Source organism: Xyrauchen texanus, chromosome 8, assembly GCF_025860055.1.
Source record: "Xyrauchen texanus isolate HMW12.3.18 chromosome 8, RBS_HiC_50CHRs, whole genome shotgun sequence".
Lineage (NCBI taxonomy): Eukaryota > Metazoa > Chordata > Actinopteri > Cypriniformes > Catostomidae > Xyrauchen > Xyrauchen texanus.
Window position 1 is genome coordinate 29,275,000 of NC_068283.1, and position 27,941 is coordinate 29,302,940.

The following is a 27,941-nucleotide window of genomic DNA, read 5'->3' on the forward strand; positions in this document are numbered from 1 at the left end:
TAAAGACCACATCACTGCTGCCGTTGGACTCAGTAATACGGGTTGTGATTTGCAAGCACTGTCAGTTGACAATTCATGTCTGGAGTTTGGTCCGGGCCTTTCAAAAACACTGTCAAACCCAGAAAGGCTATGTGCCTAAGGTTATAGCCACATCCTTCAGCGCGCAGGTTGTTCACCTTCAAGACTTTTCCCTGCTCTATTTAATTCAGATGATGAACATTCCTTGCATTTGCCCTTTGCAAGCGCTACACACATAGAGTCAGGTCCATAAATATTGGGACACCGACACAATTCAATTTTTTTTGGCTCTATACACCACCACAATGGATTTGAAATGAAACGAACAAGATGTGCTTTAACTGCAGACTTTCAGGAATTACAACAGTTTGTATATGTGCCTCCCACTTTTTAAGGGACCAAAAGTAATGGGACAGATTAACAATCATAAATCAAACTTTCACTTTTTAATACTTGGTTGCAAATCCTTTGCAGTCAATTACAGCCTGAAGTCTGGAACACATAGACATCACCAGACGCTGGGTTTCATCCCTGGTGATGCTCTGCCAGGCCTCTTCTGCAACTGTCTTCAGTTCCTGCTGAACTGAGGGGCATTTTCCCTTCAGTTTTGTCTTCAGCAAATGAAATGCATGCTCAATCGGATTCAGGTCAGGTGATTGACTTGGCCATTGCAAAACATTCCACTTCTTTCCCTTAAAAAACTCTTTGGTTGCTTTCGCAGTATGCTTCGGGTCATTGTCCATCTGTACTGTGAAGCGCCGTCCAATGAAACACTTCAGAATTCATCCTGCTGCTTTTGTCAGCAGTCACATCATCAATAAATACAAGAGAACCAGTTCCATTGGCAGCCATACATGCCCACACCATGACACTACCACCACCATGCTTCACTGATGAGGTGGTATGCTTTGGATCATGAGCAGTTCCTTTCCTTCTCCATACTCTTCTCCATACTCTTCTCTTCCCATCACTCTGGTACAAGTTGATCTTTGTCTCATCTGTCCATAGTATGTTGTTCCAGAACTGTGAAGGCTTTTTTAGATGTTGTTTGGCAAATTCTAATCTGGCCTTCCTGTTTTTGAGGCTCACCAATGATTTACATCTTGTGGTGAACCCTCTGTATTCACTCTGGTGAAGTCTTCTCTTGATTGTTGACTTTGACACACATACACCTACCTCCTGGAGAGTGTTGTTGATCTGGCCAAATGTTGTGAAGGGTGTTTTCTTCACCAGGGAAAGAATTCTTCGGTCAGCCACCACAGTTGTTTTCCGTGGTCTTCTGGGTCTTTTGGTGTTGCTGAGCGCACCGTGGCTTGCTTTTTAAGAATGTTCCAAACAGTTGATTTGGCCATACCTAATGTTTTTGCTATCTCTCTGATGGGTTTGTTTTGATTTTTCAGCCTAATGATGGCTTGCTTCACTGATAGTGACAGTTCTTTGGATCTCATATTGAGAGTTGACAGCAACAGATTCCAAATGCAAATAGCACACTTGAAATGAACTCTGGACCTTTTTATCTGCTCCTTGTAAATGGGATAATGAGGGAATAACACACACCTGGCCATGGAACAGCTGAGCAGCCAATTGTCCCATTACTTTTGGTCCCTTAAAAAGTGGGAGGCACATATACAAACTGTTGTAATTCCTACACCGTTCACCTGATTTGGATGTAAATACCCTCAAATTGAAGCTGAAAGTCTGCAGTTAAAGCACGTCTTGTTTGTTTCATTTCAAATCCATTGTGGTGGTGTATAGAGCCAAAAAGATTAGAATTGTTTCGATGTCCCAATATTTATGGACCTGACTACTTTGGGTGCACACGCTAGTTCAGACTGTCTGACCAACTCTTTGTGTGCTATTGACGACACATGAAAGGAATGTCCATCTCCAAGCAAAGACTTTCTAACTGGATCATTGATATGGTCACCCTGACTTACGAGTCACAATGTGCAAATTGCACAATTGATGTTAAAGTACACTCAACTAGAGGCGTGGCCTCTTCATGGGCATGGATTATACATATAACGTCTCTCTCCAAAAAAGTCCTCTCTGTCTAGAGCACTTGCTATTTTATTGGCCAAATATACTGTGTACTCATGCATTTCTTTTTTAAGGACGGCTCCCTGTCACTTTACACAACCACCTGCATTCGGACCGTTGTTCTCCCAAAGTTACAGGCACTTCATTATAAATAAACTTCCTTTCTGACTGAGATCATGAAAGAGTTAATCCATACTATATGACCATAGTTCCTATATATACAATCTGAGCGTTCCCCTCCTGGTTGACCATGAGGGTCATTCACTTGTAGCATACTCATGTCAGTCACCATTCTGCGAGACTGCAGCATCATGTTTCCTCTCTGGGAAGGTTATGTCATCTAGTGTGGTGTGATGGGACTCTGTTCCCCATATGCATTAGCAGAACACAATGTCAAGCGTACTGAGTCATAAGGGAACGTCTCGGTTACATGCGTAACCTCGGTTCCCTGAGACGAAGGGAACAAGACATTGCGAATGCTGACCACATTACAAGACTCAGAGGTCTTTGAGGTGTGAGCGATGTGCTCTTTGTCCCTCAGTCAGTATATTCTGAGGATTGGTGTTTGCGCGCCTGCTTTAGTGTGAACAGGTTCGCGCCTATAAGTGTGGGGCTCAAACATCATAACCAATATTAGAATATTTGCGTCATTGTAGAGAGGTTTCAACTAGGTCATGTAGAAGGACACTCCCCATGTGCATTAGCAGTACGCAATGTCTCGTCTAAGGGAACCAAGGTTATGTACGTATCTAAGATGTTCTCTACTTCCTCTGCATTGTGAAGTCACATTTTCATCTGACCGCCTCCACAACAACAGATCAACGCCTACTTTACCTTATCACGTCCGTAGTCCTGCTCAGTTGTGGTGAGCAGTGAGATGACAAGAAAAGAGCAGGTCAGTCAAGAGCAGAGAGTCAATCAGAATAGGGGCTTTTACTGCCATGTCTTAAAGGAGAAGCAGCAACAAAACATACAGGGGGTCAGAATGAGGGTGGAAAATCATCATGTTTTATAAATATTTGACTTTATAGACTTACTTTTTGTCAAAAAAAACTTTAATAATTTATAAGTGAAACTCAAGGAACATATTACAATTATAAAAAGGCTTGTAGTTACCTCTTTAAGTACACAGAAGTTTCCCAAGCTAATTCCTGTTGGATTTACAAAAAATGAATGCACATTCATCGGTTTCTACGCGTGTTGTAATGTTGATAAATCTGGAATTTTCTAAATTAAGAAGTGTTTGCCAACAGTTTTTAATTAGCATAATAATGCCCAAATCATCTCCATATAAGGACTTTCTGTACAACCTCACCAGAATAGCCATCTGTCTCTCGGCAAACATATTCTTACACTCTATAAATAAGAGCACACACAGCAATATCTTTGAGTAAAGTTTAATATGCATTCTCAAAACCAGTTGTAATGCAATAAACACTATTGGCATAGTATATGATGATATGTCTGTGATCAGATGTATTTTTTATGCAGAACCTATCCCAGATTGATTTTTATCCCATTATTTTTGATACTCTGAAATATGTAAGACGTAGGGTCACTTAGTTATTCAATTTCAAACAATGATATGTACATATACTATGGTTGTCAATCGATTTTATTCTTATTTCATTGAACAAGCCAACAGTTGACAGCAATCTCTTTTGCATCGAGTTCCTCAATATGTCCAGTTCTTACAGTATGCATTATTTCATTCTGTCTGTGTTATTTTTAATTGTTGCTCTATGCTTGCCTCAGATGGACACATTTGGAGCATCTCACTGGTATTCAGCATCATAAATGGTGCATTTTTTGGATTCTTGTGTCAAGTTAATAGTGGAAACTTTGAAAATTGAATCTTAACATTCCTGTATTCTGTAGTGCTTCATTCACCTGTTGTGCTTCCTCCTAACTAAGTTTGAGATGCACTACCATGGAATTTACATATGCATCAGGGGGCATAATTAATTGTGTTAATTTTGTTTTGAGCACATAATTTTTTTTATACTTAATTGCACTAAATTAACACGTTAAATCGACAGCCTTAATATATACACATTGTATACCCACACAAGCACACACACATGCGTGCACACAAAAACACATCAGATAAGGGAGACATCCTAATTTTTTTGTGCTGTAGAGCATCAGGACCAGGATTGCCAACCACTGGCTTAGAAACCTGAAATGACCCATATTTTCCTTCAGACTGGGCACACATACAAACCTTTTTGTAAATCCAAGCTCCCATTTATCCTCATTATATATATTATCTAATTCAGACTTTTCCACACTGTAGAGCAAGGATTTGTCCAGCTGTAACAGAACAACATGAAACCAGGATTATCCTAAAACAACCGAGACAAGAAAGGCAGTTTTGAGGTGGTTCAGATTGGCTCTCGTTTCATGTGTATCCAAATTGGAGTCAGTGTTTGCAGGGAGGGAAAAGAGGGAGCTTGCAGTGCTCATTAAGCCTCTCTGTCTACTAAAGTTGACCAGTCTCCAGCTCTGTAATGAGCTGGACATTATTCACAGTAAAGGGGGTGGGGGTGAGGGGGTTGCAGGTTAGTCGGTTGAGTGTCAGAGAAACATCACATCCAAATGCTTCATAATGAGAGCCAAATTCTGGCCCACGATGGCCTATCTGACAGCACAATATCAGTGAATGATGCCTTAATTATATGAATTGACTCATCTTAGTGTTTTTGTCGAGGTTCAAGAGACTATTTATCGCTGCCCCATCCCCCTCCCTGTCAACCAGACATAATTTGCAAGTCATAACGTCTGCTAGCATCATTCACGCAACTGCTGGGTGGCCCTGCGCAGTATGTCAGTGAGATGTAGTTTTAACCAAGCCATCAATTGCCTAAATGATTAAACAGCAACAGGTTAAGGGTTGCACCAACTGGTCATTTAGTTCTCCCACTTATCAACAAAATGAGTTTTTGTCGCCTTGTTGTGGATCACAGTGGTAGGAAAATTCCTCTGTCCACAAACTGCATTCTAGAGTAGCTGCATGAAGGTTTTGTATAGTAACCTGTAAAAGGCAAACACATTTGGAATTATGCAAAAGTGACTGTAAAGTGAACCAGGAGTGCTTTGTGTTCACAAAGCTTGTTGTAAGCAAACCGATCAGCGGCCTTCTAAGATGGTATGAGTTCCTTGGAGAGTTCAATCATAAGCCAAAATTCTTGCAAACTGCCCTGAAATGAATCCAAATTTAAGTGATTGGAACATGGCTGTTTTTTTACACAGTTTATGAAAATACAAGCCATATGAATCTGGTAACTGCTGATGCTGCACGTCTCATGGGTAGTCATTATAAAAGGTAAACATTGACCTGCCAACTAGTCAAATAGTTTATGGAAGAAATTAAAGTCTGTCAACACAACCACTGATTGTACACTGTGTATGGTGAGTCATTTACCTGGGGTAAACGTTGACCCTGCAACTAATCGAGTACTGGACAACCTGTGAACTAGTGAAAATTATTAGTTGTTCAAGTCTGTAAATACAACCACTGATTGTGCAAGGGTTTCCTGGAGACTAATTGACTATTGAAAATTGTTAGTCATCCAAGTTTGTCAACACAACCACCAATTGTGCATGGTGTATGGTGAGTCATTCATTTAAGTTAAACATTGAGCTGCCAACTAGTTAACAGTTTTCCTAGAAGACTAAACTACTAGTGAAAATTAGTAGTCACTCAAGTTCTTTAACACAATGCTGGTGCTGCACGGAGTGATTAACATAATGTAAACACTGACTGGCAACTAGTAGACTACTTTTCTGAACGACTAGGCGACTAGTGAAAATTGTTAGTTATTCAAGTCAGTCAACCAGTCACTGTTTGTGTATGATTTATGGTGAGTAATTCACATAAGGTAAACATTAATTTGCTGATTAGTAGACTAGTGAAAATTATTAGTTGTTCATGTCTGTCAACACTACCGCTGATTATGCATGATGTATGGTGAGACATATATAAGGTAAACATTGACCGCCAAACTAGTTAACTACTTCCCTTTGCTAGACTATTTAAAGCTACACCATGTACGATTTTTTTGTTAGAAATGAAGAAAAATTCACTAATTAGCAAGTACACCAACACTCCAAACCATGTATATGCCTTACACCAATTCACTATAGTAAGCCTATAATAATGGAAATTAATTATTATTGGAAATTGCATACTTTCATCATTCATTCATGTGTGTTTACATCACATACGTAAATAAAGAAATGAAGGTCAAGCTAGCTTCAACAGAGTTTGTATATGTGCTTTGATAGGCGTGGTAGTAGTTTAAAGCTGACAGCTTGTAGCCACAACACATGAGCAACACTAACCATGGATCATTCAAAAAGCAACCCTCTGGGGAATCACATGTTTTTAAAATAAAGAAACCTCGAACGTAGAAGAGTGTGCAAACAAAAAGGGAAAGCAACTGAGGCCGTAATAAAACATGAATCATCATCGGCTTGGATTTCTTATAGGTGGCGACAACTCTGAGAAAGGATTTAAAACTGACCCAGAGATGGAGTTTTTCTCATTCGACAGGTAAGATGTTTTTTTGACCGATAAAATTAAGAGACAGGTTTGGACCTTTATTGGACCGTCTTTTAGCATGGTAGTTTGTTAGACTGTGTTATCATTAAAGTGGGGCATTTTATTTTGGATTGTTGTACAGCAGTACTTTCAATTTAATTTTTGAGGAAAGACAATGGGAATTTTTTTAACTTTATGCTGGTAACAATGACAATCTTTTAACCACCTTGGCCTATTTGCTTGCTAGCTAAGTTATAATTTCTACTGTTTGCACCGTTTCCACTGTTTGACGTCATCTGATATGACTATCGTTATGTCTAATGTCATTGTTAAACTTTTGTAATGCTATTTATTTTAAAACAATTGTTTTCAACAAGTCAAAACAACAGCAGAAATGTGCTACTTATCTGCTATTAAGACATATTATTTGAATATCAGTTTCTTCCTTGTGTTATTTTTATTTATTTTTTTAGGTAGGTTGCAAGTTTTGTTGTTGTTAGTGACATTCACTCTGATAAGTCGATGACCTGTAACCATGTTTTACACCGGTGGCATTCAAACCATCAGATTCATCCACGCAAAAGAGCAGAGCCAAAGCCAGACTAATGTAATTACCAAAACAGTGTGCCTCTGCAACTAACTTGCAGTGCTATGCCTTAACCACTAGAGGGACAAAAGTTACATAGTGTAGCTTTAACTAGTTAAAATTGTAGTCGTTCAGTGTAGTCTGTCAACACAGCCACTAATTGAACATGATTTATTGTGAGTCCTTTTAAAAGGTAATCACTGACCTGCCTAGTCAACTAATTTTCTGTACGACTATCTAACTATTTAAAATTAGTAGTTGTATGTGTCCATCAACACAACTGATTGTGCATTTTTTAATTTCATCCGCATTCAATACAATTAAGCCACATTTGTTAGCCGAAAAATTTGTCAGTTTATTTAATCTTGATCTTAATCTAGTAGGATGGATTGTAAATTTCTTATCAAACAGAACCCAGTGTGTGAGAGTCAATGGTTTGCTTTCTTCCAAGTTGTGTTCTTCTATTGGTTTGCCTCAGGGGTGTGTTCTTTCCCCTTTGCTTTTTATTTTGTATACTAATGATTGTAGGAGTACATTTGACAATAGGTATATGTTAAAGTTTGCAGATGATACTGTGATTGTGAGTCTCCTTGTAAATGAGGAGACATCTCATGGTCCAGTGGTGGAGGATTTTGTTTCTTGGTGTGCAGAGTGTAACCTACATTTAAATACAACGAAGACTAAAGACATGATTATAGACTTCGGAAAAATGGTCATCCCTGTTTCTCCTACTGTCATAAATGGAAGGGATATTGAATTTGTGGACAAATATCGATATCTGGGCACAATTATTGATAATAAATTAAATTTTAATGCCAATACGGATGCCATTTGTAAAAAGGTTCAGCAGCGTATGTTTTTCTTAAGAAAAATGAACTCTTTTAAAGTATGTTCAGTGTTAATGACACTGTTTTATAGGAGTTTTATTGAACCCGTAATTTCTTATTGTGACATTGTATGGTTTGATTGTATTAGCCTGTCAAATAGAAATAGAATGACTAAGCTGACTAAGACTGCTTCTAAAGTGATTGGAGTTCAACAGATATTGTTGTTAAAAAAGCTTTTTCAATAATCAATTGTCCATCACATCCATTACATAAAGAGTTTGTTATTCTTCCATCTGGCCGCAGATATAGAGTAATGGGGGAGAACTAGGAGGTTCAAGAACTCATTCATACCAACTGCTATTTTAATGATGAATAGTCTGTAACCATGTGTGTTCTTTTTGTTTCATGAGAGTCTATGTGATGGAAGAGTGTTTTTTTTTGTGATGTGGAGCACCTGTGCAAAACTAATTTCCTAAGGGATAAATAAACTACTACTACTACATAGTGTTTGTTGAGTCATAAGGTAAACATTACGCTGCCAGCTAGTTAACTACTTTCCTCTACGACTACTCGGCTAGTGAAAATCAGTAGTTTTCAAGTTCATCAAGACGACAGATTGTGTTGCACGGCTTGAGGTGAATCATTTACAGAAGGTAAACATTGACCCTCCAACTAGTTGACTACTTTTCTGGATGATTAGTCGACAAGTAAATATTAGTAGTTATACAAGCACAGGGGACTGTTTAGATTACATGATTTAGCTAATATTGCTAATAGAAGTCCTTTAGAAATGGTTTAATATACTTCCTGGCTTTAAGTTGGACTACTGCTATTTCATCCAAGTAATGATACCTCCCACCACCTCCCCGTGAGAAGAGTTAAGCTTGTGATCAATCAGGTAATGGCCAGGAGGTTTTAAGTGATGCACGTACCACATGGATTAGACTATGGATCACAGTCTGGTTGTGTTTCAGTGTAATACAGGTTTCATGATCACCACTGAGCCATGTTGAGATATGTTGATTGATTCTGATTGATGAAGACTTGCGTCTCTGGGACTCTGTGAAGCTGAAAGTGTATTGTGGATGCATTAGCCTTTGCAGACACACTAATCATACACAATTAATAAATCATTGCTAGTTCAGTTATTAATTAGAGAAGGGAGGGCTATGAAGCAATTAGAGCCATGAAGTAATTAATGGGCAGGAATCTTAATGAAGAAAAGGTATTCTATGTTATACACCAGCACTCACAGGTTAGGTTGTGCCATTTAGTTATTAATACAATATAAAAAACAAAAAAACAAAAACAAAGCAGAAATAAACCTAGTCAGTAGGGGTGGGAATCAGCAGGGACCTGGCAATACAATTTTAGATAGATATATTTGTTGCAATTCAATAAAATTGCATTTCTTTATGTTTAATGTTTTGCCATTTTAAACTTCCAGATATTGCAATCTTTTTTTATTTGCCATTCATCTTCATTGTACTTACAGTAGGTGCTCTGCACAGCAATTTCCTATTTTACTTGATTGTAGAGGAATAGAAGTAGCATAGAGTTACATACTTTAGGGTTTTCAAAAATGTTGATGCCTTTTTAGAAAAGTAACATAATATTCTAAAGACAAAAACTCTATAGTCTGAGATGGCTGGTGCCTATCTTGAGTCTGGCTAGCTTTTTTAGCATTGGTTATCTATCTGTTTTCAGCTTTTAATCTTTAATTTCTGCCATTTAATTTAGTTAGTTATTTAGTTAGTCTAGTAGGGCTACTAAACATTAGATGTTTTTCAACCAAAGCACAGATTGTAAATATAATTATTACGGATCATAGTTTGGATGTGCTCTGTTTGACTGAAACTTGTCTTAAACCGGATGAATATATTAGTTTAAATGAATCTACTCCCCCATGTTATTGTTATAAACAAGGGCCTTGTCTGAAGGGTCGAAGAGGAGGGGTCGCTACAATGTGCTGTGAAGTTTTTGGTGTTACGCAGAGAACAGGATATAAGTTTATGTCTTTTGAACTAATAATGTTTAATGTGACACCATCAAATACAAATAGTAAATTTCAGTCATCTTTTGCCCTGGCTAAGGTAGATAGATCACCTGGGCCATATTCGAATTTCCTTGGTGAATTTACAAATTTTCTATCATATCTAGTAGTTACTGTGGATAGAGTTTAATTGTTGGTGACTTCAACATTCACACAGGTAATGGAAATTAAACATTGGGATTAGCATTTATCGATATTCTCAACTCCCTTAGAGTCAGACAAAATGTGACAGAACCAACTCATCGCCATAATCATATGCTAGATTTTATTCTGTCATATGGTGTTGATGTTGATACTATTGAAATTCTGCCACAGATCGATGACATCTCGGATCATTACCTCATCTCTTGTATGATGAGATCAGCTTATGTTACTCAATCTACACCACGTTATAATTCAGGTAGAACTATTCTTTCGACCACTGAAAATAGCTTCTCTAATAAACTTACAGATCTATATCATATACTCAGTAAGCCACAAAGTGCAGAAGAACTTGATGTAATAATAGACAATTTAAATACAGTCTTCTCTAGCACTCTTGATAGTGTTTCCCACCTTCGATTAAAGCAAATTAAAGAAAAAAGTCCCGCATCATGGTAAAATGATCACAGTCGTGCTCTCAAGAGAGCAGCTTGGAAAATGAAGCACAAGTGGAAGAAATTAGAGATATTTCACAGTGCATGGAAGGATAGTAGCTACAGACATGCACTAAAAGCTTCCAGGTCAAACTCATAGAAAAAAAATCACAACAATCCTAGGTGTTTATTCAGTAATGATGCTAAATTGGTTAGGAATAAAGCCTCAACTGAATCAGATATTCCGTCACAGCCCAATGGTAATGACTTGAATTAAATGAAGAATTAGTAATACAATTGGAATTATGCAATTGACCAGAAACATTTATCATGATCTATTACATTGCAAAAAAATTGAATAGCATATATATATATATATATATATATATATATATATATATATATATATATATATATATATATATATATATATTTATTTATTTATTACAATTTCTTTTTTTGTTCTGTAAAGCTTCTTTGAATTGATGTGTGTTGTGAAAAGTGCTATACAAATAAAAAGGCCTACTTGAAATATTTTTATTTTGTGCAAATTTAAATAATTTACTTTCATATTTTCATTGACCTAAGGCGGAAATAATTGATTCAGTATTATTTAGAAACCTGTATTTAAGTTGATTGTGTATCTTTTTTCAACCTAGTATTCGACTAATGTTAGATAAACCTGAAGAAAAACATGTTTAACTCAAAATGTATTTTTATTGCACTTTTCACAATAAATATGGTTCAAAAGCAGCTTTTCAGGGAATAATGCCTTACATCCCCTCTTGTGAGTTGTAAAGAGGATCTGTACGGACTTTCTTACAAATAAAACAAGTTATAGTTATAGTTAATTTTGAGGTTTCATTTTGAATAGAAGTGTTTGTTGAGGTAATGCTGCAGTACATTTTGACTAACTGGTGGCCAGTTTATTTTTTGCCCAAAATATGAATGTGATCTATTAGCAATCTAATGTCAGTTCTTGGCGTTAGAATATCAATACAGTATAATTACTATTGCATCCCCCCATAGGCTTAAAGTTTCCAGACACTCTGACTGTTGCACGCATGCACACACAAATTCTAACACAGAGGGCATCAGTTCTCTCTCAACAGTATCCTGCTTGCTTTGCACCTCACAACCACACACACACACACACACACACACAGACATGCACACATGCCATTTGCTAGGAAACCTTTGAAACAATAGGGTGCATCAGTAGCTCACTGGAAAGCCCAGCACTGATTGAATAGGCGAGCAGAAAGGGTGTTGTGTCAAATATTCAAAATGGAAAAGGCAATACCCACGGGAAGTGTTACTCCACCTCTCACTCTTCGTGCAGAAAAAAGGGGTGGCACTAGGGAACAACAGAGAATAGACCATATCTCAGCACAGCCCTCTGCTAGGAGCCTGTTACATTACCAGTCAATTTATCTTAACAAAACACTATTCAAATGAGTGGTCCTGATGGATTTGTGCGACTTAATTTTCATCATATTGTCATCTGATCTTTTTTCATTCACACAAGTATTTTTTTCACCACTAATTGCACTACTAATGGAGGACAAAAACATAATTTATATCTGCCTTATATATCAATAAGTATGTGCCTTTTCTGCAATTTAGTGTGCATAAGTAGCCCGATTCTAGACTCTAGAATCTGCACACTTTTTTCACACATTTTATGCTCCGATTGTGAGGGAAATTATGGAATGCAGAATAGATTTAAATACAGAAAATGATTGACTGTTAACTACTTTTTACAAAGGGACTGATTACTGTGCTTCCATTAAAGCACACAAGATGCTCTTTGGAACATTCTCATATCATGCTGGGTAAATATGAATCATGGAGTCCATGCCAGCTGGAGTGCATACTGTTTATAAAACAAAAGAGGGATATAGCAAATACCAAGAAATTTTTAAATATAATAAAATTTTTCAGTTAAACTTTTCAGTCAAATTGTTATACAGATTGTATAATTTGTTATAAAAACGGAAATTTGAACAAAATAGCAAAATCCAAAATAAAAGCATTTTCCTGAGTGATCTCAGACTAAATAGAACTCTACTGTAGAGTATTAGCAAAGTCTTTCTAGCAAGTCAGTCCACCATCTTTGAAACAATCTCGATACTATTTCCAGTCATGCCAGTGCATCTCCTATCTACTTGAATGGGGAAAGACCAACATTTCTAAAACGGTTGGTCAAAATTACGATCAAAGATCAAACATATTTCAAATCAGCAATAAAACTTGATATAAAGCTTCTTTACCTCATATTACTCAAAAAAACTAACTTTTCTTGGGCTGTATTGCTAAAGCGAATGCACGTTCTCGAGTTGATTGACAGGCGATGTCTGTATCTAAAAGGTGATTGGCTCTTTTACCTGTAAGGCAGGACTTCCTTTCTACATCCATTGACCACTGGGCGCTCTGATTTCTCCCATTAATTTAAATAGAAGTGGCCCGTCTCTGATAAATTGTCTATGGTATTGATCTCTTATTGGTTTCTGAAAACATTTTCAAATTTGCCAAAATATCTAAAAAATAATAACAATAAAAATAAAACTGTAAGGGGGGGGGGATGTAAAACTTTCCAATTGATGGGCATTCAAATGTAGTGGAATTCTGAGGGTGCAGTTTCAGTTAATCAATTAATTTATGAAAATATTTTAGATTTTCAAGACGTAGCAGCAGTTTGGATCCAAAACAAGCCATTCTTCCATCCCATTGATTGGCATTTTCTTTGTTGTGAGTGTTTCTTGGAAGCTAATGATCTTTGGTTGTGTCCATCCTGATGCTAGCGGTAGCATATGGGCAGGGTTGGGAGGGTTACTTTTGAAATGTATTCTACTACAGATTACAGAATACATGCTGAAAAATTTAATTTGTAACCTATTCGGTTAGATTACTCAAGGTCAGTAACATATTCTAAATACTTTGTATTACTTTTAGATTTTTCACTTGTTTTGACTATAACAATGCCAGTACAGTAAAACAACATACACATATTAAAAATACATTCTCTGAAAAACCGAAATGTCTTATGCAGTCTTGTTTTAGCGATTGTTTTAAATTTATACAGGAAAACAATACAAAAATTATTATCAAGAATATGATTTTTGACCTATTATCAAAGGTCTTACTAGAAAAAAGTAAATTATGATCTAACGTGAATTTTCTTATTAAAAAAATTGTATCGATATGATTTGCATGTAAAATGGCTAGAAATAGCATTTTAGCTTAGTGTAAAGGATTATTTATATTTATTCTGCTCCAAACTTACTTCAGACTTACTTCTCTGTCTGCTCGTATGAATGTAACATCATAAGAAAGTGTTTCACCACTGTTCAAATGCACTTTGGATCACACCATTTATATGGATAAATGATTTCATCTGAAAGGACTAAATATTAAATGAAACAAATGACAATAAAATGCAAAGTAATCTCTTCAGTAATCAAAATACTTTTTAAATGTAACTATTCTAATTACAAATTATTTAAATTGTAACTGTAGTGGAATACAGTTACTTATATTCTGTATTTTAAATACATTATTCAGATACATGTTTTACATTACTCTTCAACCCTGCATATGGGTGTGATGTGCAAAGCAGAAGAGCAGGTGGGGCATGCACACAGATAAGCAACAGCTCTGCATTGTTATAGTTGGACCTAAAGAAATAGAAGAACAAATGCATACTGTGAGTTTCACTGTAAATAATTTAGTAGGAAGCTGAAAGCCATCTTTAATAATACTTTTTTTTACTGACCTTAGAATGTATAATGTATAGATTCAGCGAAGACCTGGACATTAAAGGGATTTAAAGAATAAAAGTTCACTTTGTGCAGCTGTATTTGTGTTCAGCCATAACTTAAAAATCAAATGGACTGTATCTTAATCTTTGAGGCCAACATCTCAAGAGTGTTTGGTTTTGACAGTTTGGCACTCTTTGATCAATGAGATTATGAATAAACCAGTACTTGTAGTTTACAATAAAACGAAGACTGTAATGCACCTCTCCTATTGCTGAAAGCATTGCATGTGTTAGGACCTTTGTCTTTTAAAAATCAAATTCGTCGACTTTGAAAAAATTACCAAAAAGTTCCAAAAAGACTGTGTGACTATGAATATATAATCCATAGGAAATGGGCAGGGGTATAATTAATCAGAATGATGGGGACAGTTGAATATAACTTTGATCCATAAAGACGAGGTGACATTTTTACTCACCAGACTCGTAATTTATTAAAGAAATTTTAAATTGACATAATCCAGCCCATAATACGAATAACACTAAATAAGTTATTATACCTAATGTCTAACCTTATATCATTTTTATTGCCGCATATAATACATTCATTATTACTCAAAGGACAAAATATTACTTTGGAGTCACAGCAAGTCCTTAGGATACATTTTGAATATTTCTATTCCACTCCGTGGCTGATGGAAAACTCAGGAGAACAAGGGCATTTCACAATTTTGCAAGGTCTTTCATTTGAATTGAATGAACCTTTAAGCTAACTTTGCAAATGGAACTTGTAAATAAATATAACTCAACAAAATGTTTTGAATAATCGAAAATCATTTTTGTCAGCAATAAATACTGCATTTGGGGGCTTGCTTGAACAGATTTCAAACACAAAGTGTGGCAGATAAAGGCAATGGCAGTGTACTGTGTAGTGGTAGCATTATAGACCTGACTCAACAGTTACAGACCATGCCAGTCACTTACAGTGCCTAATTAATCATATGCATTTGCTTTGAATTTTATTTATTTATTTTCAGTTTAGGTTTTATTAGAATGTAAACCCAACATATAATATATTAAACACCACATTATATATATATATATATATATATATATATATATATATATATATATATATATATATATATATATATATATATATATATATAGTGCATTTCAGGAATGCCCTCTAACAAAGCTATATATTTAGACTTTGCATAAAATTAAATGGTTTGGAAAACCTGTAATAAAAAGCACATTTCTTATTTCTAAACTTCATTCAGACTCTTAACAGTCTCCATGTTGTGTCATAATCTTGTTTTTTGAAGGCATGTTATCATAATTAAAAACATTTCTGTTATATTTACAATTATAAAACATTTAGTCATTGAAATAGCCCCAGTCTCTTATTTTGAATTTACTCTTTAAATACACAAAGGTATTTGTGGACACAATTAAGATAAGGGTATTGCAAACTATGTCTGTTTACTTGTTAACGTGTGATTTTTCATGTAAGCTTCTTTTTGGAACTGTTTCAATAGGTGAAGGCCAAAAGGAAAAAGAGAGGAAGTGATGGACGTGACAATACCTGTTTATTGCACTATGAATTACAGCAGTCCTCTTTTTAAGTTATAGGTCACCATGTGCACTTCTGATCTTGTCAGACACAGATACTCATTAACATTAAGTGTGGCCTGCACACAAGACTGCGGTGAACAAAGGTTTAAATCCATTTAACTTCTCAGCTCTATTTTAGAAACAGCAATACCAGCTCTGTCACAATCCAAGCAGAATGACAGAAAACACTGCCTGTCTGAATTAAATATAATGAAATTCTGCGGCTAAAAGCATAAGACTGTGATGATCTCCATCATTCTGTTTTTTTTTTCTTTTTCTTTTTTTAGTCTGTGAGAGAACATTGTGTTAACATTGTAATTCCTCTGTGTAGAATAGAACAATTAATGAATGAGGTGGGGTGTTGGGGGTTTCAATTGAGACCCATGTTCGGCTACCCTTGGGCATTTATTTCCAATGTTTGTGTTTAATCACACAATCTCATCCATGATGCTTTTGACAGGTAATATCCGTAATGCTGCTGACAAAGATGGATTACATTGAGGCCTATTTGATTCTATGCTTTTGTGTGCGGGCGATAAGACCGGGTAAGGGTTATCTTAGTAAGAGGCTAGCTACTTAATAAGTCCCTGGATAATACAGTGTGCACATTGAGGGAAAAGTTATGTGACGACAAGAGCAGTAGCCTCTCCTGCAAAATCAAACACAAAGAATGAAAAAAGATAGAACGCAATGGTCAAGTTTATCGGTCAGAATAACTCTGGCAAGATGCAATGGCTGTGTGTGAAACCTTAAAAATGTTTGCCTTTGCAGGCAGTGTATGGAGGTAGGAAGGCATCAAGTCACAGCCAAATCCAATGTTTGCGTAACCTCTTGTCTACTAAGACGCTTTAATGTCTGGTCTTCATGTTGAGTTTTTGAAGGTAGCGGATGTATCCTTTGCTGCCTATGGGATCCGGTGCATGTGATTCGGTGGATGGTCGCAAGAATAAAAATAGTTTTGGGCGTAAATTCATTTAAAAATGTCTAAAGCCCACTTGAATTTGTTCTATATCATTAGGTATGACGTTATGATGCCTTGGAAGCCAGTCTGAAATTAGTTTCTTTAGAAGGTACCTTCTTACAGAAATGCTGTCTGTTGTCACTGACTAACTGGTCAGCAAACCAGATGCCTTTGGTTTGGGACAATGTGTGACTATTTTCTCATATCTCAAACTCTAACAGGAAGTGCATGTGGTAGGAAAAGTGCAATTAATAAATTGCATGTGTGGTAACTATATTAGGATGCTGTTGAATGGCCAGCAGAATAATCTTTAGAGCCATCTGATTGACTGGAATGATGTCTAGGTATTCTCGTTTATAATTGGAACCAGCAATGGAACAGTTGGAATATTTATGCGTTTCTAAGTCGTTTTACATTTATGGAGCTAAGGCAAAGCAACATGAGTCCCATTGTGGACCTCTTGTAGTGTTCTATCATCACTGTGGTACATTTAATAATTGGTACTCATTTTCATTCCTGCCACCCTAGTAGTTCAGCAGCTGGGTAATTAAGAAAAAAGCCAGCTTTAAGTCTATGCATGTCAGAGCATCGTGTGTAAGTGTGTACGAGTGTGTGTGTTCCTCAACATATTTGCCAAATAGTTTTATCCATTACTTCCCATGTATCTTTTCCCATTTCTCTCAAAACTACATTGCACAATTCACTTCTGTGTAACACACAACAGTGTGTTACATCACATGAATACTGGAATTGCATCCCTCAAGAAAATGCTGGCACCCGAGAAGTGAATTTGCGACAGAGGGCTGAAATCTGTGGTCAAGAACTGTCATAATAAGACAGTGACATGATGTCCGGATGTAATCTATGGGCTTCAAGTTAAACCTTTGCTCATTGTGCAAGGCTTTAAGGAAGATCTTCTCCGAGTCAGACTTAAACTTATTTTAATGCAGCATTGGAAAAGGGAATGTTTTTTTTTCATTGACATAATTAATCAGGATGCAGGATGCTCCGTCAATTAACACCACAGGGAAAAGTAGAATTGGCCTCTTTTGTGTGTTGTGGCAGATTTAAGGACCTTTGCTGAGAGTAAACAAATGAAGGGGCCTTTAATGAGCAGTGAGAGTTGGAAGAATAAGCTGGAAAATATATATTTAGTAAACATGCAGTACTGTATATATACAGTACAAACAGCAGTTATTTTAACTACAGTAGCAAGGAAATTGATGATAAGTGTTGTCACGGTACCAAAATGTTAGTAGTCGGTATCAATACCAGTGAAATTTCACGGATTTCGATACTACAGCAAAAATATGCTAATATGATAATGTGCTATTGAACACATGTTAGTTTAGTTATTTTTTATTATTTAATCATTATTTTAATAAATATAATTTTCTTCATGTTTTAAAATGTTATATAATTTCATCATCAAAATAGTGTCTTAATTCTTAAAATGTTTAACAATTTTTTTGCCAAACTTTTATTTAACATCAGTCTTGCTTGTGATATATTGCTTAATTATTATTATTTCACATTTTACTATACAGTTGTCATATATATCTTTCAAAATTTCTTCCTTGTCAAACATCTTGATTTTATTATGAATCGTGCTTTTATTATGACGTGTGTTTTTTGCCAGAAGCCTCACTTTGCCGGATAAACAGTTCGTAACACGGCCCAGTCTGTAAGATTGGAAACGCACCTTGTGATCATTGAAGATTTCTAAGTCACGTCTGACATCTCATCTCTTTACACTGGCTTTAGAGTCTTACAAATGAAATGTAGGACACAGTTTTGGAGTGTTTGTATTTTAGATTACTGGTGTTTGTGTATGTGGTCATTTTAAATGTAATGTTTTACATTTTATTACTGCGAAGCACTTTGGTCAACTTTGTTGTTTTAATGTTAATAAATAAAGTTGAGTTGAGATTAAAGCTTTGATTTAATTATATAAATATATAGTCTACATGTTTTACTGTCGGATTTATACACTAGACAGCACATCCACACCAAGAATGTAGCCTTTAGCAGTTTAATAACTCACACTAGGACATGTCACGATTTTTATTTGATTAATTGTCCATTTCAGTTTAAAAAGAGTAGCTGATAAAGCCTGTGAGTATTTTAAAGCTGTCGCGTGTCAGTCATACTGCTTGCTAGTTCCGAAAAGAGTCAGTGCTCGGCACTACCGGTACTGCAGAAACACTGATATAGTTGCATGTTTTTTTTTATTTTAGTATCGACTTGGTACTGGAGTATCAGTACTTTTGACAACACTAATCATACTGTAGTGCTTTGTGATTGGAAGTCAATAAGTATTCTATAGACTGTTTGGGTTGCCTTTCTTTTTGCTTTTTCTGCTGTTGATTTTATGTATTTTTGTAAGTATCACTATGCTAATATGCTTGGCGTAAGACAAAATCAAGCAGAAATATTTTTGAAACTAGATTTCTTCAGCCAGTGTATATTGTCTGTAATGCTTTGCATCAAAATTTGATTCTGTCAAATCTCATAAAACATCATGAAGCCATATTATGCTGGTTTGTTTGCCTATACACGTGAAAAGTAACAGAGGAAACCGTACCATCTGTCCTCCTTTTACTAAGACTGGCTGGCTTAGGAGTTCAGCACAAACATCAGACATTTCAATATAATTTGCCAGCTGCTGGGTTAGCTGGCGTTTGAATTACAGGTGCCATTGCGGCTTGGTTTGAGCTGAGGGTGTATGAATGAGCAGGGCATGTCTCCATGCAGCAACTGATGAATACAGGGAGTGGTCTCGGGAGACGAGTACTCCTGTGATTGTTCCCTACCTCATGCAGCCTCTTAAATGAAGGCGAGTCCCACTGGAGGGCCTTTGCTCTTTTGCAATCTTCTTAAGGAAGTGAAAGCTAATTAATGATATGCTATTGACTTTAATGCGCCGTCCCTTTGCAAGACTTTTTCAATATTGATGCACACGAACCGGCATTGTTGTACACTGTGGAAAGAGATGCTATTGTAACTAAATCACTTCAAAATGGTTCTCTTGTTTTAAGGCTATACCCTTTTAAAAAAAAAAAACTCAAATAAGAAAAAAGCTGAAGCTTTTTATTTTTATCGAGTTTTTATTAAAGGTGCACTCATTCTTTTTCTGTTTAATAAATAATGAATGGTAATCATAATATAATGAATAGTAATCATGCAGTTTCACATGAAGTGAAGACTTCAGTTTAAGAAGGCTTTAATTTACAAAGAGCAGGTTGCCTCATTGTGGCCGCCATGTTGAGATCACATGATCAGCCAAATACTACTTGAAGGGGAGGTATTATTGGATGCATTTGCTTGCAGAATGGCATTGTTAACTAAAAATTACTGCTTTAACAGAGTGATTCTGCATCAACTGCCTGATCAGTCAGCACAACATAAACAAATAAATTACTGAATGTACCTTTAAAACTGCATTTCTTTTATAAAATCCACTCACTAATAATAGAATGTCCACTTTAATGTACAAGCATGCAGATCCATGCAGCAACCCTTTTACATAATTTATCTTGCGGTTGGAAAGGTTTTTCATTACTGGTGTGAATCTTCCTTTATGCCAAGGTTCTTTAATAGGATTTTTTTGTGGTTTGCTCAGATCAAGACAGCGGCACGGGAATTTCTGAGTTCCACATATTAAGCTGTTAATTAATGGACTCCTGTCCACGCGTCTAAGCCGGATCCGTGGTGGAGATGCTTGCACGTCAGCTCTGATGAATCGCAGATCCGTCAGCTCTGAGGCTTTTCCTGTTGGTCGGTGCTGAACCATTACTGCATGTGACAGCCCCTGGTCCTGTCAGAACGAATCGTCCCCCTACTCACGGGCTCTGCAGCAAAGGAAAGTGACACGTTAATGGAAGCTAAAGCACTCTAATGGCAGTGCCTGGTGAAAGCATGGGAAAGTCACCACGGCGTTTGCCCCAGATCTCTAAGATGTCGCTCCCAATCGCTGTCTGGGCATAAAGAGTGCACGTCCTCGCCCAGCCCTGTCCACAACCCTTCCCCTGTCCCTCTTTGTACAAATATCCTTGACATCCACAGCTTTTCCACAATGTTTATTCAACTCTTTGTCGTTCTCTTTTTTTTTTTATTTAGACAATACAGTATATCTGCTCTGGACCTTTGGGGTTTTGATTATGAGCCGAAGAACTAATTGGTAGAAAAACACTTCAGCATTACTTATGATTTTAGCACCCACAAACATCTAATTAGCACTCTACCACTGGCCTCCATCTTTTCTGAGTGTTTGTCTTCTATTTAAAGGTTTCGTTTCCATGGTTTTCATATATGGGAACGGTTGAAAACAAGGAAGAAACTGGAAAAAAGTAGCAAAGGGACTGGTTATTTTTCATTGCGTTTCCACAGAGGTGATTAACAGTGAGATGGGATTGTTTTTGTTGGCAATTAAAAAGAGAGCAAAGCCTTAATGCTTTGAAATGAGCACAGATCAGCAGCTGCTGTCAAGCCAGAGCCAGGGATTGACAGCTAGCGTCTCTGAATCTTCAGCTGTAGGTAACCAGCTGTGTGGAGGTGATAAGGATCGCTTGCCTCATCCCACCCAGTAATCAACTGGCATGCTCCTAGCACAGACTGCAGTGGGATAACAAATGACTTGCATTTCTGTTGCATCCAAACGTGCACACTCAAGTGCTTTAATGAAAGGCAGTCTCAGTTGCCATGCAATCTGCCTGCACTCCTCATTGCCCCTGAAGTCCCCGAAGCATTGAGCCCATTGTCTCTGCGCCACTGTATTTTTGCCGTCTGTTTCCATAATTACTGTCATGTAAACTGACTTTTCCAAATTGTGCAATGTGCAAAGTAAAAGAGTGTCAAGGAATCTCTGATTAGCCTCCAGGCACTGATCATCATCGATGCAGCTGTCTGCATTTGGAAAAGTGTCACATATTGGGAGCTAGTTTGAATTCCTGTGCAGACTGTGACTATGCAGACATGTCAGTCTGTCTCCCGCCACCGAGTCAGCCTGCCGTGGCTTTGTGCCCTGCCACAGTCCTGCTAGCTGCTATTTCCAGCCACAAATCTTGAAAATCTATCACTCCGATACAGTTATGGCACTTTTTTTATTTTATTTACCTATTGGAAATGATTGGGGAAGTTGCCAGTATTCTCCTGCACCTGGAAGAAACAAGCAATACTATTTACAATGAGTCTCACCCATCATAGTTTGAATGTCTGGCTCATCAGTCCCACTCAGCCCTGCAAGATAATGGCTGATATTCTGTACAAAACCCATCACAATGTGGCTGAGGATGTTAGCCATCAAACTGACTTAGGATTTACATTAACCAAGCCGGGATGGTAATGAAAAATAACACTAACAATGACCAAACAGGCTCCCTGCAATCCACCTCCGTGTGACTTCATCAATCTTCCCTCCACGTTCGGCACCTGCCGCAGTCCTGTCAACTTCCTGACATGGGGTGGAGGCAGCCAGTCCTTCCTTATTAGGCTGTCAGTGATGGTGATGTTCACATCGGCAGCTCCGGCTGAAATACAGCCCGGGCCTGTAGCTCAGCACCCTGCAACTGAAATACTCTCAACCTGATCCTAAATGACAATGTGGCAAGCACTGCCACAGCTCATTTACTCAGACACGTAGAGGGATCTAAACGTGCCAAAAGTTGCGTTACACCTCACAATGCTGCTGTCATTTGCCGCAGACATATGAAGGATGTATTTTTCATGTCATATTTGTGCATTCTATTCTAAACTTTCAACGGTTTATATACATTTTTTGTGTTTTGCCCTCCAAAAGGGACAACAAAAATGCATACATGCTAGCTCATTGTTTAGCAAGACACACATCTCCATCTTTGACATTGTTTCCCTGTTGTTGTGTGTTTGAGAGCTTGCTGTGTCATTAATAATTAAAATAACATAATGGAAACATCCAACCATGCTCCCCTTTAACAGCAGATTCAATTTGTTGTGGTGGGAAGCATTCTTGTTTTAGAAACAGAATTCACGAGGAGTGATTTGCGTTCTTTTTGTCATATCTAACTGATAACGCCACAACAGAATACTGAGCCTGTATTGCAGATGAGCTACAGAAGAGCAAAAAAGTAAAACGGATTAGCCATTGAGAAAAAAAAAAAAAGTTTGTCTCCAGGTGCATATGTAGGCCTTTCTCATTTGCGTTGACATGTTCTGTGGCACACAATAACAGTTATTACATATAGTTCACTTCTTCTGTCAGTTACTGGAGCTACACAAATACCCATGAAATTAAATATAAACAGTGAAGGCTTGAAATAACGTAACTATATTTTTAAGCTCAGTGTCTGAGATTAAATTATTTTCTCACCTTAAATGCTTTCTTCCTTATTCTCGGGTTATTTCTATTATTGATACACTATTATATAAAAACATATAGAGTGTAAAATATTTAACAGTGATAATAATCTATGTCTAGCTATAAGTGGAACAGATACAAATATTTATTTTCAAATTATTTTAAAGACAATATAAAATATGAAAATATGAAAAGTTGACCTTATTTACTTTCTTTAAAAAAAATGTCTCTAAATTTCCTTGTATGTTATTCTAAGGAAAATAACAACAGTTCTTTAAACTTTCATCAAAATGTAATGTTCTCAACCTTTAAAATTATTATAATTTTTTTTTTTTTTACTGATGTAATCCAGGTTGCGTGGGTGAAGAGAAATAATATCAGCCAATAATATTATAGCCCACTCTATGCAATTCAAACAAATCCCAATGGATAGAATCAAGTCCCGCTATATGCTGTTTCACTAGGAATTATGGCACATTATGGAAGTTGTTAATACAGTTTCATATTTTGTTTTGTTTTTTATGTCAAAACAGTATTCCTAGACCAGAGGTAGAACAGAATTAGGTTATCTAAGTCAGGGGTTTTCAAACTTTTTGATGCCAAGGACCCCCTAAATATGATTATCATCTTGGGAAGTACCTCTTTCTCATAAAGGCAGCTTTTTATTTTCTTAAGTACCCATTTTTACTTTGTAAGAAAATTAACAAGTCTTATATGATAAAGACAAACAATGTTGTTTTCCAAAATTAAATAATTTGCATTTATATTGTCATTGCACTAAATCTAAAACAAATTCTAAAAATATTATTGTAACAATTAAGGAGGTAAGGAGGAAGCTGGGACCGGCTTGGCAAACACAGACATTTATTGGCACTTTTCTGTGTACAAAGAAACAAAAAAACTAACTGCTTTTCAGCCAGCTGCGTCAAATCATTAAAACACTCCAACACGTGGACAAGCTTTGTACATCTCTCTCCCGTCTGCTGCTGTCTCTTCTCCTTAAATACTCCTGCCTCCCCTCGCTGGAACACGAGGCCGGTGTGGCACACAGGTGGAAGTCATTCCTCACTTATCTTCCCAGCCTCGCTCTGCCCAGATACTGCTTGGCTCCGCCCTGCCCAACACAATTATGTTGAAAATATTTACTTTTTATTGTAAGATGACAATGTATCATTGCTGTACACAGTATTATATAAATGCTACATGTATAAACAAAAATATATTTTAAACTCAATTCAAATTAATGTATATAGCTATTTTCACAAAAAAACTAAATAAAATAAAAAATAACATTGTTCCAAAACAGCATTACAGGAAATATATATATAGACAGACAACAGTGATGAGGAAAAACTAACTCAATTTCATAATTGCCAATCTTTAGAAAGCAGAATGAAACAGTAATAATGTCAAATTCAATACATGTTAACATGTTTACTTTTTTTCTGAAATGTTCAGAACACTTCCTTGTGCCCCACTTGGGGTCCCTGGACCCCAGTTTAAAAAAATACCACTGATCTAAGAAACCCTGCAGTCTTTCAGCATGGCAAATCAGTGCCTTTGTTTAAATTATTAATACTAATTTAATAGAAACAGGATGTATGCTTTGAATTAATTTGACATTTGGCTGTTCTCCAGTGTATCCAGTTGTATTAGCATATATCACATATATGGACATTATATTGACAGCCAGTCACTGAAGAAAAGCTTTAAAACCGTGTTGCTTCCCTCCGCCCTCTTCGCACCCTGTCTCTCCCCCTCTCTGCCCCTCACAGACAGACCAATAACACAATGTACACAAGAAATCTGAGAGTGAGGCATCACTGACAAACAAAGAGATAAACGAGGTTTCTCTCTCTCAATATGCAGTCCCTGCTTATTTATTCAGTAAAGCAGAAGACAACAGACACACTGCAAAGGGCAGCCATGCCTCATCACATGTCAAAGGCACAGTGACACGCAGATAAATAAACACTACTATCTATGATGAAACACCAGGCGAATGCTCTTTTATTTCTTCATAAGCACAAAAAGAGTGGGGAAAAAAGTTGGGCTGGTGCATGGTCCAGTTAATAGTTTGTACTCGGAAACATCAAGATGAAGAAAAAAAAAACATAGGAACGCAGCAAGGAAAGGCCGAAGAGATGGAGAAGTCACGTCTATGGGCGGGGGTGGGGGGAGAAACAGTCTTGCCTTGAGGCTATGAGTGGGGTGGAGAAGCGAAGGGTAAAATGGAGCAAAGCAGTCTGCCGCCCTCTCCATAATACATGTATTCCTGCTCCAAAGAAGCCAGTTTTAATTACGGACCCTCATGCAACATAGAAAATAATTGATTTTTATGACTCCGCTCTTTTAAAGTAACAGGGATATGAAATCTTGCAATGCATGTGCGAGTCACCATGAGTTGTAATGCACTGGAAAGAGGGAGAAAGGTGAGATTAAAGAGAAAGAGCATGAATAATTCAAATCCCCCCCACACCTACTGTATCTTTGCAGTTTGTGCTCAGACCTTGGTTGGCTTGTCAGTTAGATTTCAGTTATATTTCACAGCTGTTAATGATTCCACACAATAAATACCTTGCTGCTGACTGGGAGGTGAGGCCATAAGTGATTATAAGACAAGCTTAATGAACAATAAAAGGAAACATTCGTGTGTGGTTTAGTAAATTATTTAGTGCCTCGCATTTGCCCTATACACATAAATGTTCTTTTATGAGTCAGATAAGACAGAATTGCGTGTGTCTTGTGCACTTTCATGTTACTCTTTCAGAATTTTATTTATTTATTTTAACATGGAGTGAGGCTTCCTCTACACCATTAGTCACTAATATGGCTTATCCAAAATAATTCATAAAATTGTTGTTGCTATTTTAAAGGTGGTGTATATTTCTTTAGTCTCTAACCATACATCTAAATGCTGGATTGTTTGAGTTCTAAGAAAGAACACTTTAAATTAACTTTAAATGTTGTAATGTTTAATATTGGTGTGGTAAATTTGTTATAGGCCTACATTTTGTAAAGGAATTATGTTGGAAAGGTTGTCCTTACAGTGCAATGCATAACGGCGTGATTTGAATGCAACACAGACGAGATGGCAGTTTGTTTACGTGCTGAGATGTATCTTCAATGTATTTTCTCTGCGCACGCTTTATATGGCGCGCGCGCACAGATCCCATAATAATACATTATCAGGACAATTCATTTTCACGCAAGAGAAAAAATGCAGAGATTCCCCCACACCCCAACCCCGTTCAAAATGAATGTGTGATTTAGGCTTGGCCCCCGCCCCGCATCTCTTTACCCCTAGGAGATTCAGATGCTGCTCAATGAAACAGACGGTGCGCGCGGACGCGTCTGACAGCGAATGGAAAAACGGACCCGCGCGGCGCTCAACTTGAGTACGTCCAGTCACCAACTCTCTTACCTCTGTCCCGCGGCTCCGTTTATTTAGAAGACCCGAGAGCTAGAGCGAGAGCACCAGCTGACTAGAGTTTCGTGTGTGTTTACAAGGGTTTCGCTCAAATTCTGACAGAAAAAAAAAGACGCGCGTTGGTGTGTACATTCTCTTTACCCGGTTCTCCAGTCGCTTTTGCACACATTCCGCGGGGTGCTTCGAGGCATCATAACTGCAACCAGTTCGGCTAAAGCAGTGGAACAAGCGGACGAAGCAAACACGATGCAGCATCCCTTGACGGGCGGAACGTGCGTCGCCCTGCCGAACGTCGTGGACATGTGTCCGCAGCTCTCCTGTGCCTTGACTTTCATGTACTTGCAGCAGGTGAGTGAGTGCGCCACCGTCCCACTCTGAACCCGCGGAATCCATGAGCAAAATGTGTGTGTTTGTGTGTTTGTGTGTGTGTGTGTGTGTGCGTGTGCGTGTGCGTGTGCGTGTGCGTGTGTGTGTTTGTGTTACAGGGTAGTAAAACCTGAGATCACCTACATTGTTGGGACCAGCCAGTGGCAACTAAACGATGTTTTTTGAAAATGTAAAAAACAATTCTGTGGTGGTTAGGTTTAGGGGTAGGGTTAGGGTAAGGGGATATAAATGATCGTTAAATCTGCATAAAATCCATAAAAAACTTGCATGTTTGGGTGGTTTACAAGGACATTTTTTTAGGTTACAAACAGTTAATTACAAGGTTATTATGCTATAAATGTGGTTAATGAGGGCATTTCTAGTGTCCCCATAATTAAAATCGCTTTATAAAATGATACTAAATTATGTTTTATTGAAAGTTTTTTTTTTTTTTTTTTGTGAGGGTTAGGTTTACGGGTAGGGTTTGGGTATAGAATCTATTGTTCATACAGTATAAAAATCATTCTTTGGAGAGTCCTCATAAGTAGCCACACCAACATGTGTGTGTGTGTGTCTGAGTGTGTGTGTGTGTGTGTGTGTGTGTGTGTGTGTGTTTGGGTGAGCGTGTTTTTATCACTTTGTGGGTACCATAAGGATAGTAAAGCCCCAAATTGTTGACGTTGTGGGGACATTTTATTGGTCCCCATGAGGAAAGCAGCTTATAAATCATACAAAATTATGTTTTTTTGAAAATGTAAAAATGTTTGTGTAAAAAAAAATGTTTTTTTTAGGTGGGAGTGTTTGTGTTTGTGTGGCTGTGCGCCCAAGTGTAAT

The 27,941-nt window shown here is 37.2% G+C and overlaps 1 protein-coding gene across 7 annotated transcripts in view; it reads left to right on the forward strand.

Moving 5' to 3' along the window:
• The window catches only part of LOC127647278 (RNA binding protein fox-1 homolog 1), a 425,943-nt gene that overhangs the window by 188,488 nt on the left and 209,514 nt on the right, over positions 1-27,941 (forward strand). The window contains exon 1 of one of the 7 annotated variants that reach the window (XM_052131436.1): positions 26,672-27,089. The exons of the other annotated variants lie outside the window; for them this stretch is intronic. Within the exon in view, the coding sequence (XP_051987396.1) occupies positions 26,988-27,089 (102 nt within the window). The 5' untranslated portion in view covers positions 26,672-26,987. Of the gene's footprint in view, positions 1-26,671; positions 27,090-27,941 lie in introns of those variants that run through there. 7 annotated transcript variants of the gene reach the window in all.